General features: G+C 42.2%; 1 protein-coding gene across 1 annotated transcript in view; it reads right to left on the reverse strand.

The window, feature by feature from the left end:
- tanc2a (tetratricopeptide repeat, ankyrin repeat and coiled-coil containing 2a) overlaps positions 1 to 13,412 on the reverse strand; it is a gene marked incomplete at its 3' end in the record, with an annotated part of 261,579 nt that overhangs the window by 126,607 nt on the left and 121,560 nt on the right. Inside the window, 1 exon segment of the mRNA XM_084329297.1 lies at positions 4,427 to 4,557. Within this exon segment, the coding sequence (XP_084185423.1) occupies positions 4,427 to 4,557 (131 nt within the window).

Below are 13,412 nucleotides of genomic sequence, written 5' to 3' on the forward strand. Positions count from 1 at the left end.
GTGTGTCTAGTTTTATGTCATGTCAAAAAATAAAATGCTAAAAAAAAAAAAAAAAAAAATATTAAAAACGAAAACCCTGACGAAGTTCGAATCCCAAAAACAGGCTTCGGGGACAGCCTTATTCTTGCTTAAAATAATAAAGTAATTTTTACATTTAGTAATTTAGCTGAAGCTTTTATCCAAAACGAAGTTCAACAGGTCAGCCTCTTTCAGCTGAGTAACAATGTTCGTCAAACAGTGCTGAGACTTGGGTGCTGCGGTGTTGAGTGCATAGTAGTAGAGACATACAGTATAGTAGGTATTATTACATGGCGTTTTAACATTCGCCAAAATGCTTGATTGTGATTGGTCAATAGCGCTCGGTTGCCCCTAACAGCGGTCAAGTATTTCTCGATAATTGACCGCTGCTATGGGCAACAAGCAATAATGACCGCTGTTAGGGGCAACAGAGCGCTATTGACCAATCACAATCAAGCATTTTGATCGCAGTCACGAAAGCTATAACCTCGTTCCCAGCTTTATCTCTCACAGCTGCACTACATCAGTAGTCCACGTAGTAGTCCACGTCCACACCTGCCGGCGAGGAGCAACACTGCAACAGAACAACTGCGTCTGCATTTGATCTCGTCTTGTCAATGGTGTAAAATGAATTACGTATATTGTTAATAAGTTAGCCATGTAATAAGCGGGATAATGTATAGCTATACTCAGTGTCGGTTTAGAACGCAGTGTCGGTCAATTATTTTGCGACAATGACCTTGTAGCTATACATTATCCCTTACGTAATATATAGACAAGGACGATTATTTAGTGGAAGAGTGCATGATAGTAAGACAGAAGGTTAGTGTTATTTTTCTTCTTTAGAACCCGACAGTCTTTCTTCCCTGTTTGATACCCACACAGCTTAGAACCTGACAGTCTTTCTTCTTGTTTGATACACACACAGCTTAGAACCTGACAGTCTTTCTTCCCTGTTTGATACCCACACAGCTTAGAACCTGACAGTCTTTCTTCCCTGTTTGATACCCACACAGCTTAGAACCTGACAGTCTTTCTTCCCTGTTTGATACCCACACAGCTTAGAACCTGACAGTCTTTCTACCCTGTTTGATACCCACACAGCTTAGAACCTGACAGTCTTTCTTCTTGTTTGATACACACACAGCTTAGAACCTGACAGTCTTTCTTCCCTGTTTGATACCCACACAGCTTAGAACCTGACAGTCTTTCTTCCCTGTTTGATACCCACACAGCTTAGAACCTGACAGTCTTTCTTCCCTGTTTGATACCCACACAGCTTAGAACCTGACAGTCTTTCTTCCCTGTTTGATACCCACACAGCTTAGAACCTGACAGTCTTTCTTCCCTGTTTGATACCCACACAGCTTAGAACCTGACAGTCTTTCTTCCCTGTTTGATACCCACACAGCTTAGAACCTGACAGTCTTTCTTCCCTGTTTGATACCCACACAGCTTAGAACCTGACAGTCTTTCTTCCCTGTTTGATACCCACACAGCTTAGAACCTGACAGTCTTTCTTCCCTGTTTGATACCCACACAGCTTAGAACCTGACAGTCTTTCTACCCTGTTTGATACCCACACAGCTTAGAACCTGACAGTCTTTCTTCTTGTTTGATACACACACAGCTTAGAACCTGACAGTCTTTCTTCCCTGTTTGATACCCACACAGCTTAGAACCTGACAGTCTTTCTTCCCTGTTTGATACCCACACAGCTTAGAACCTGACAGTCTTTCTACCCTGTTTGATACCCACACAGCTTAGAACCTGACAGTCTTTCTACCCTGTTCGATACCCACACAGTCAGTTGTTCCTAGAATGTAATTAAAATCACTTTTTCCTGGTTGGTCGCATTCAACACAGTCCGGCAACTAGTGCTGCATAGGCTAACCACTACATTTAGTGCTTATTCCACAAATGCCTCTCAGCCAATCATATTGCTCAGTGGGAACAAACTGTTCCCCATGTGGTGTTCATGAGGTTATTTGAGGGCGTGTCACTCAAGCAGGGAGATGGAACAGCATGGTGGGGCTTAACTCACCACAACTATGTCTTAACACTGGATATGTAGGCTTTATCTACAAGCCACAACTATGTCTTAACACTGGATATATAGGCTTCATCTACAAGCCACAACCATGTCTTAACACTGGATATATAGGCTTCATCTACAAGCCACAACTATGTCTTAACACTAGGGGTGGGACGATACATCGATCCAGATCGATATATCGATCTATTATCAATAATCAAATAGGATCGATGCAACATAAAAAGATCGATTCATATTGCGATACTCTTATTTTGAAAATCCCCTTGTGAGCATTTCCGCCCGGCCGGAACAACAAGCTCAGCGCAGCTCCGTGTAGACATTAGACAACATTGCTTCAGAGTCCGCCTATTTTGCCCGAAATAAGTGCCTGTTGTTTTTTCCCCACAAGGGGTTAAATGCATCTAACATGCTTTCCATCCTCTCCATTCCTTTATGCCCAATATGTCGCGTTAAATACCGAAATGAACGTTGCGTTAGCGTGAGCTAACTATGCTAAGCACTGCAGCTAACCATGAGAGGAGAGGAGAGAGGAGAGGGGACTTGGGAAAGAGCAAGGGTGGGGGCACTGGGCAGTCTACCTTTCTGTGGGGGACTGGGTTGCGTGAGGGGCATTCTGTGTGTGTGTGTGTGTGTTACTGAGGATGGACAGATCATGTTGATATTTAAACATGAATACATAATATATGTATTCATGATCATCATGCAACATAAAACAATTGTAGGAAGTTTGGGAGAGGAAAGGGTTTTAGCTTGCGTGTTGTGAGTTCCAAAACATTTTACTTAAAGTTTAAAGCTCAATATATAAAAAGTTAACAGGAGGTCTATTTGTATTAAAAACAATAGATTGTTTTTCATTTAAATGTCTGGAAGAGCTCAAAAATAAAAACATCAATTGATATTTCCGTAGCCTTTTTTTAGTTGATCTAAATGTGACTGATTGTGTTAAATGGGCACATAATATCGTCTCATATCGATCGCAGGCACCTGAATCGAATCGTATCGTATCGTATCGTGGCAGACTTTGTGATATCGGCAAATATCGTATCGTTGTCCAAAGAATCGATATCGTATCGTATCGTGATGAAACTGGTGATTCCCACCCCTACTTAACACTGGATATATAGGCTTCATCTACAAGCCACAACCATGTCTTAACACTGGATATATAGGCTTCATCTACAAGCCACAACTATGTCTTAACACTGGATATATAGGCTTCATCTACAAGCCACAACCATGTCTTAACACTGGATATATAGGCTTCATCTACAAGCCACAACCATGTCTTAACACTGGATATATAGGCTTTATCTACAAGCCACAACCATGTCTTAACACTGGATATATAGGCTTTATCTACAAGCCACAACCATGTCTTAACACTGGATATATAGGCTTTATCTACAAGCCACAACTATGTCTTAACACTGGATATGTAGGCTTCATCTACAAGCCACAACTATATCTTAACACTGGATATGTAGGCTTCATCTACAAGCCACAACTATGTCTTAACACTGGATATGTAGGCTTCATCTACAAGCCACAACTATGTCTTAACACTGGATATGTAGGCTTCCTCTCCAGACCACAACTATACTAGGGCTGTCAGTTTATCGCGTTAATTAGATTAATTAATTACACAGCAAATGATCGCGTTATGAAAATGAACTCAAAATTATAAAAAAAAAAAAAAAAAATTATTTTTTTTATCTCATTCATTCCATAATAATGTAGAATACACATTTACAAACTTTTTTTTAATATGGTCCATTTGCATGTTCTTGGTATCTGATTCTAGGGACATCTATGGATCTCAGGGAATGTATTCCCAGTGTCAGAAATACTGTGTCTGTTACTAGGCTTGAGTAAATTGTAATGAACCAAATGAGAATATCAATTCAATTTTATTTAAATTTTTTTGATCTTTGACTGTGAATAACACTGTGCTAAAATTGACCTGACTGACCTGAAAAATCTAAGCAAATTAATAAATGGAAGATGATTAAACAGAAGGTTTTGTAGATACAGTACTGAATTCTGCCATCCGGACACATGCAATTTGAAATATGATTATAGAATATAGAATATCATGTTTGTTTATATGTTTGTTTAAAAAATAATAAAAAAATAAAATACAAAGAATATAGAATATCAGGCCTAAAATGGTTATGTGATTAAAATGAGATTAATTAGATTAATTAATTACAAATCCTGGAATTAATTAGATACATTTTTTTAATCGCCTGACAGCACTACTATATACATATACATACAGTATGTGTGTGTGTGTGTGTGTGTGTGTGTGTGTGTGTGTGTGTGTGTGTGTGTGTGTGTGTGTGTGTGTGTTACCTGGGTGTCGTGGTGGTCCTGGTACGGTCCTTCCATCACCTTCTCTCCCAGCAGGAAGCCCAGTCTGGTCATCAGGGTGCTGGCTGCCTCGTCTACTGATGGAGGGGGACCTAGATCTATACTGTCTTCTCCTAGAGAGAGAGAGAGAGAGAGAGAGAGAGAGAGAGAGAGAGAGAGAGAGCGAGAGAGAGAGAGAGCGAGAGAGAGAGAGAGCGAGAGAGCGAGAGAGCGAGAGAGCGAGAGAGAGAGAGAGAGAGAGAGAGACACACACATAAGGAGAGAGAGACAAGAGAGAGACAGAAAGAGAAGATATTTTAAGTATCAAAATAATTGTTAATAATATTAATAATAATCAAGTGAATCAAGAGTTCAACATTTAAGGATGCATCAAATCTTTGAATTGAATCATAGTAATGTACAGTTACTGGGGAACATGTCTATGTTCCCCGGGTTCTATGTTCCCCGCTTTTTTTTCTTTTTTAAGGGTTCTATGTTCCCCCATCCGCAAAAGGGTCCTATGTTCCCCCTATGTTTCCCATGTTCCAAAAGGGTCCTATGTTCCCCCTATGTTTCCCATGTTCCAAAAGGGTCCTATGTTCCCTGGGTCCTATGTTCCCCCTATGTTTCCCATGTTCCAAAAGGGTCCTATGTTCCCCCTATGTTTCCCATGTTCCAAAAGGGTCCCATGTTCCCCCTATGTTTCCCATGTTCCAAAAGGGTCCTATGTTCCCCCTATGTTTCCCATGTTCCAAAAGGGTTCTATGTTCCCCGCTTTTTTTTCTTTTTTAAGGGTTCTATGTTCCCCCATCCGCAAAAGGGTCCTATGTTCCCCCTATGTTTCCCATGTTCCAAAAGGGTTCCATGTTCCCCGGGTCCTATGTTCCCCCTATGTTTCCCATGTTCCAAAAGGGTTCTATGTTCCCCCTATGTTTCCCATGTTCCAAAAGGGTTCTATGTTCCCCGGGTCCTATGTTCCCCCTATGTTTCCCATGTTCCAAAAGGGTCCTATGTTCCCCCTATGTTTCCCATGTTCCAAAAGGGTCCTATGTTCCCTGGGTCCTATGTTCCCCCTATGTTTCCCATGTTCCAAAAGGGTCCTATGTTCCCCCTATGTTTCCCATGTTCCAAAAGGGTCCTATGTTCCCCCTATGTTTCCCATGTTCCAAAAGGGTCCTATGTTCCCCCTAAGTTTCCCATGTTCCAAAAGGGTCCTATGTTCCCTGGGTCCTATGTTCCCCCTATGTTTCCCATGTTCCAAAAGGGTTATATGTTCCCCGGGTCCTATGTTCCCCCTATGTTTCCCCCGGTAGCGATAAAGGCTCGCCCCAGGCTCCCCACAGCAGTGGATTTCAAAGATAGCCACTTTTATAGATAATTCATTTGTATCGCAACGGAGTCACGGATCTAGTCGGGCCACGTAGCATTATGTCGACAAAAATCAAATACAATAAACAAGTGTAAAATAAAGAATTTTAAACTAAGTTTAGCCTATTAAATCATTTTATAAGCGTTCGTTTATTTGCGGTCTGTGTGAGAAGCATCCATCTGCAGAACAACAGCCCAGCTCTCTCTGTCCCCACGCTGTCAGGCCGTCACAGGCCCGCTCAGCAGCGCCACCCACCCAATGGCTGAATTTGATTTGTCGACATAATGCTACGTGGCCCGACTAGATCCGTGACTCCGTTGCGATACAAATGAATTATCTATAAAAGTGGCTTTGAAATCCACTGCTGTGGGGAGCCTGGGGCGAGCCTTTATCGCTACCGGGGGAAACATAGGGGGAACATAGGACCCGGGGAACATAGAACCCTTTTGGAACATGGGAAACATAGGGGGAACATAGGACCCGGGGAACATAGAACCCTTTTGGAACATGGGAAACATAGGGGGAACATAGGACCCGGGGAACATAGAACCCAAAAAAATAAAAATTAAAAAAGGACGGGGAACATAGAACCCGGGGAACATAGGGATGACCCCCAGTTACTGTATGTCCAAAATATCCTCACAACCCAAACTGTCATTCTGTCTCTGAAGGTGGATTGTCGAGTCTCACAAGTATAGTTACTTACTGTACGTGCACACCACCCACACACACACACACACGCTGTAACTATTTGGATAGTTACGATTATACTGTATATGTTTTTCTATATGAAGTGACTTGTAAATTACTTAATAGTAACAGATTCCTCATATCCTAAACTGGCTCTCTTTCTTTGTGTGTCTCTCTCATATAATGTATATATATGTAAAACGAAATGGTTATTTCCCAAGATTGGGTCACAGTATCATTTAAAAAGGTTAAACCAAGAAAAGCTGCTGGCCCAGACTCGATATGCGGGCGCACCCTGCATCACTGTGCTGATCAGCTTGGTTGGGTGTTTTCTAGACTCTTCCAGATGTGTGTAGATCTAGGTCAGATCCCCACATTATGGAAGACGTCAACCATCATACCCATCCCTAAGTCAAAAGATTCAAAAGAATTGAAGGACTTGAGACCAGTGGCGCTTACCTCATTAACAATGAAGGTTTTTGAGAAGTTTTTAAAAAACACTACCATGTCTTTTATTGAGGGTAAATTAGATCCCCTTCAATTCGCATATCAGCCAGGTAAAGGGGTGGAGGATGCTATGCTCTTCATCTTGGATATTGTGTATAAATAACACCTGGAAACACCTGGAGCTCATGCTAGACTTTTATTTGCAGATTTCTCCTCTGCTTTTAATAAAATGCAGCCCCACATTTTAATTGAGAGGCTTGACTCTCATTTTAGTCTCCCACACCAGCTTCTCATGCTGATTTTAAATTTCCTCACTGAGAGGGTCCAGCAGGTCTTTGTCAATGGGCAGATGTCCAACATGTCGATTTCCAACACTGGCTCCCCCCAAGGTTGCGTTTTGTCTCCCCTTTTATTTATTATGTACACGGACAGCTGCAGATCGCTTCATGACCAAAGGCATTTGGTTAAGTTCTCAGATGACACTGTCCTGGTATCCCTACTGCAGCGCTCCGAAACTGATCATGGACCTGTACTTCACGACTTTGTGAATTGGTGTGATGAAAATTACTTGGACCTCAATGTCTCTAAGACTAAGGACATGATAATTGACTTCAGATACAACCCCGATCATCAAGCCAGTATAGCTAGTGTAATTCACGATGAGGACGTCCAGACTGTTGAATCGTACAAATACCTGGGAACTGTGTTTGATTGTAAACTGAAGTTCAACCTAAATACAGAGTCTATTGTTAAAAAAGGTCAGCAGATGATCTACCTGCTGAGAAAGCTGAACTCTTTTAATGTTAGTGCGAAGATCCTGAGCACTTTTTATAGTTCTTTTATTGAAAGCCTCCTAACTTTTTCTTTTATCTGCTGGTTTAGTGGCCTGTCCATTAAAGATAGGAACAGCCTACAGTATATTGTGAAAGTGTGCTCCAAAATAATTGGAGTAAAACAGAGAGACCTATGTTCTCTCTGGACGGACCAGGTGGTCAAGAAGGGGACGAGCATCACAAATCAACCTCTCCATGCTCTGTCTCAGCGGTTTTCACTGTTGTCTTCTGGCCGCCGTTATAACGTCCCACCAAGTAGGACCAACCGCTACGCCAAATCTTTTGTCCCCTCTGCTATCAGACTTTTAAACACAGACAATAGTCATTTTAAGTAGCCCTTTGCACTTGGTTGTCTGTTTTTTACTTTTACTTTTATTGCTGGATTGTATCACATGGAGTGTTTCTCTTTTTATTTGCCGTGCTGTCGTTGAGATGTTTTGTTGTTTGTTTGTCTTTGTTGCTTGTGAAGCTGCAAATATGAATTGCCCCACGTGGGACCAATAAAGTTGTCTGAATCTGAATCTGAATATTCATATATTTCTAAAAGGATTGAGCTCTTGCTGCTAGCTAACCAATACCTTACGATTGTAGACAACGTATTACCTTATGTTTCTAGACAACAAGCTGCTAGCTAACCTACACGTATTCACCTTGTTTCTAGACAACAAGCTGCTAGCTAACCTACACGTATTCACCTTGTTTCTAGACAACAAGCTGCTAGCTAACCTACATGTATTACCTTGTTTCTAGACAACAAGCTGCTAGCTAACCTACATGTATTACCTTGTTTCTAGACAACAAGCTGCTAGCTAACCTACATGTATTACCTTGTTTCTAGACAACAAGCTGTTAGCTAACCTACTTATTCACCTTGTTTCTACACAGCAAGCTGCTAGCTAACCTACATGTATTCACCTTGTTTCTACACAGCAAGCTGCTAGCTAACCTACATGTATTCACCTTGTTTCTACACAGCAAGCTGCTAGCTAACCTACATGTATTCACCTTGTTTCTAGACAACAAGCTGCTAGCTAACCTACATGTATTACCTTATGTTTCTAGACAACAAGCTGTTAGCTAACCTACATGTATTCACCTTATGTTTCTAGTAGTGCTGTCAGGCGATTAAACAAATGTATCTAATTAATTACAGGATTTGTAATTAATTAATCGAATTAATCGCATTTTAATCGCATAACCATTTTATGCCTGATATTCTATATTCTATAATCATATTTCAAATTGCATGTGTCCGGATGGCAGAATTCAGTACTGTATCTACAAAACCTTCTAATCATCTTCCATCTATTAATTTGCTTAGATTTGAGCATTGTGTTATTCACAGTCAAAGATTTTTAATTTTTATTATCTTTTCCCCCCCTCCTTTTTTCCAATTTTTCTCCCATCCCACTGTTAGTCGTTATGCCAATTCCCAACCCCCTTCCTGGTTGTTGCGCACTCCCCCCTACTGTTGGTCCGGGAGCCGGAGACTGTCACATGCTTTCCTCCGACGCATGTGCAGCCAGCTGGCAGCCAGCCTGGCAGCGCAGATTCTCACCAGGAGAGTGTAACGTGTGGAAGGTCACTTTACCTCCCTCCAGATCCTACCCTCGCTGTGCAGGCGCCCCGACCGAACTAGTTGCTGCCACTTTTTTACCAGTATTAGATTATGGTGATGTTTTATACATGAATGCCTGTTCCACCTCACTACACATGTTGGACACTGCTTACCATGGTGTATTAAGATTTATTTCTGGATATAGATCACTTACCCATCATTGCACTCTGTATGCTAAAGTTAACTGGCCGTCCTTGACTGCCCGTAGACTGCTTCATTGGTACACCTTCATTTATAAAGCAATTATTGGTCAGCTCCCTTTTTACCTCGGTTCATACCTCACCATCACATCAAACCCATTTTACAGCTTACGATCCCAGGACTATTTATATGCCTCAGTACCCAGAACCCGCACAGAGTTTGGGAAAAGGGCCTTCATGTTCTCTGCTCCCTCTGCCTGGAATGGACTTAAAAAAACTTTGAAACTGCAGGCCCTCACTACCATATCTGATTTTAAAGTTCAAATTAAGGGCATTTTAAAGAATGAGATGGGAGAATGTCGCTGCTTCACTGCATAATGTGCTGTTATATTTTATGTTTTTAACCTGACCTTCTCTCCCCAGCAACCTCCTGCAGGGCCTCACCTTCCATCCTCTTTCTACCTTTTTACCCTACCCTCCAATCTCCCCCCAATCCCATTCAATCTGATTTGCTGCAGCTCAAATGTATCCCCTTGCCCCACTTTGCCTTTTATGTATTTTTGTATGTTTGTTTTTTGTTTTTGCTGCCATTTTGGCCAGGTCTTGCTCGAAAAAGAGATCTTTGATCTCAAGTGACTATCTGGTAAAATAAAGGTAAAAAAAAAAAAAAAAAAAAAAGTATGAACGACCAGCCAAGCTGATAGCAACGCCGAGAGCTGGATTCGAACCCAGCGTCTCCAGCGTTGATGGCGAGCGCCCTTTTATTTTTATTGATATTCTCATTTGGTTCATTACAATTTACTCAAGCCTAGTAACAGACACAGTATTTCTGACACTGGGAATACATTCCCTGAGATCCATAGATGTCCCTAGAATCAGATACCAAGAACATGCAAATGGACAATATTAAAAAAGTCTGTAAATGTGTATTCTACGTTCTTATGGAATGAATGAGATAAAAAAAAAATTTATAAATAAATTTTTTTAAATTTGTAATTAATTTTGAGTTAATTTTCATAACGCGATAATTTGCTGTGTAATTTATTAATCTAATTAACGTGATAAACTGACAGCCCTAGTTTCTAGACAACAAGCTGCTAGCTAACCTACATGTATTACCTTATGTTTCTAGACAACAAGCTGCTAGCTAACCTACATTTTAGACAACAAGCCGATTTGGATAAATAAATTAAAGCTGAATGTCTGCTCTTAAAGCACATCTAGATTGTTTCAGTTCAATTCCATTGTGGTGATGTACAGAGCCAAAATTATGAAGATTGTGTCAATGTTCAAATATTTATGGACCTGGCTGTATATACCAAGCTACACCATAGGTCTCTCTCACACACACACACTGGTAGTGACATACTGCCTTCTCAAACACATAGTGGATAAAGCGGAGTCAGCTCTGGAAACTGATGCCACACACACCCCCACCACCCACCCACCCCCACCCCCACACCCACACACACACACACACACACACACACACACACACACACACACACCACACACACACACACACACACACACACACACACAAAGGGTTTAATAGCCATCTGACTGAGGCAGACATTTTTATTTAATAATCAGAGAAAGAGAAACAGAGAAACAGGGACAGAGAGTCATAGACAGAGAGAGAGAGTGAGAGAGAGATGCATAGCATTCAGTCAGTCAGTCAGTCAGTCAGTAAACCAGTCAGTCAGTCAGTCAGTCAGTCAGTCAGTCAGTCAGTCAGTCAGTCAGTCAGTCAGCCAGCCAGCCAGTAAACCAGTCAGTCAGTCAGTCAGTCAGTCAGTCAGTAAACCAGTCAGTCAGTAAACCAGTCAGTCAGTCAGTCAGTCAGTCAGTCAGTCAGTCAGTCAGTCAGTCAGTCAGTCAGTCAGTCAGTCAGCCAGTAAACCAGTCAGCCAGTCAGTCAGTCAGTCAGTAAACCAGTCAGTCAGTCAGTCAGCCAGTAAACCAGTCAGTCAGTCAGTCAGTCAGTAAACCAGTCAGTCAGTAAACCAGTCAGTCAGTTAACTAGTCAGTCAGTCAGTCAGTCAGTCAGTCAGTCAGTCAGTCAGTCAGTCAGTCAGTCAGTCAGTCAGTCAGTCAGTCAGTCAGTCAGTCAGTAAACCAGTCAGTCAGTCAGTCAGTCAGTCAGTCAGTCAGTCAGTCAGTCAGTCAGTCAGTCAGTCAGTCAGTCAGTAAACCAGTCAGTCAGTAAACCAGTCAGTCAGTAAACCAGTCAGTCAGTCAATCAGTCAGTCAATCAGTCAGTAAACCAGTCAGTCAGTAAACCAGTCAGTCAGTCAGTCAGTCAGTAAACCAGTCAGTCAGTAAACCAGTCAGTCAGTCAGTATACCAGTCAGTCAGTCAGTCAGTCAGTCAGTCAGTCAGTCAGTCAGTCAGTCAGTCAGTCAGTCAGTCAGTCAGTCAGTCAGTCAGTCAGTCAGTCAGTCAGTCAGTCAGTCAGTCAGTCAGTCAGTCAGTCAGTCAGCCAGTCAGTCAGTATACCAGTCAGTCAGTCAGTCAGTCAGTCAGTCAGTCAGTCAGTCAGCCAGCCAGACAGTCAGTCAGTATACCAGTCAATCAGTCAGTCAGTCAGTCAGTCAGTCAGTCAGTCAGTCAGTCAGTCAGTCAGTCAGTCAGTCAGTCAGTCAGTCAGTCAGTCAGTCAGTCAGTCAGTCAGTCAGTCAGTCAGTAAACCAGTCAGCCAGTCAGTCAGTCAGTCAGTCAGTCAGTCAGTCAGTCAGTCAGTCAGTCAGTAAACCAGTCAGTCAGTCAGTCAGTCAGTCAGTCAGTCAGTCAGTCAGTCAGTCAGTCAGTCAGTATAATTTAGTGAACTAGGCCTCAGGCTGCTCTCCTCTCTTCACATCTGAAAATAACACCAGCAACATGGTTTCACTTACAGCTAACCAGCTTGTGTGTGTGTGTGTGTGTGTGCATGTGTGCATTCATGTGTGTTTGCCTGCACATGTGTATGACTGTGTATTTACACTATCTGATGAGACTGTGTGTGTACTTCTATTGTGTGTGTGTGTGTGTGTGTGTGCGTGTGTGTGTGTGTGTGTGTGTGTGTGTGTGCATATCTGTGTGTGTGTGTGTGTGTGTGTGTGTGTGTGTGTGTGTGTGTGTGTGTGTGCATATCTGTGTGTGTGTGTGTGTGTGTGTGTGTGTGTGTGTGTGTGTGTGTGTGTGTGTGTGTGTGTGTGTGTGTGTGTGTGTAGGGAGGGACAAGGCGGTCAGTCAATGAGAGGGTTTCAGTATTTCAGAAGAACAGAAATAGAATAAAAAAGATCTGACACACACATGTACTAGTACTATCTATATACAGTCAGCAGTTCCATAAGTATTTGGACATTGACAGCACCATTTTCACAATTCTGTCTCTGTACATCACCACATTGGACTTGAAATGAAACAATCAAGATGTGCTTTAAGTGGTAAATGGTAAATGGCTGCATTTATATAGTGCTTTTATCCAAAGCGCTTTACAATTTGTTCCTGACATTTTACCCATTCACTCACACATTCACACACCGACGGCAGAGGCGACCATGCAAGGTGCCGACCTGCTCATCGGGAGCAATCCGGGGTCAAGTGTCTTGCTCAAGGACACTTCGACAGCTGCGCGGGAGGAGCGGGAATCGAACCTGGGAACCTCTGGATTACCAGACGACTGCTCTACCTCCCGAGTCACTGTCGCCCCACAAGTGCAAGTGCAAACGTTCAGCTTAAATGTGAGGGTATTTACATCCAAATCAGGTGAACGGTGTAGGACTTACAACAGTTTCTACAACAGCACCCCCCCCCCCCCCTTTAACCAAAAGTAATTGGACAAAATGGTAAATAAAATGGTCACTTTTAATAATTGGTTGCAGATCCTTTGCGGTCGACGACAGACTGA

This window comes from Notolepis coatsorum, assembly GCF_963971535.1.
Source record: "Notolepis coatsorum genome assembly, chromosome: 14".
In the NCBI taxonomy this organism is placed as follows: Eukaryota; Metazoa; Chordata; class Actinopteri; order Aulopiformes; family Paralepididae; genus Notolepis; species Notolepis coatsorum.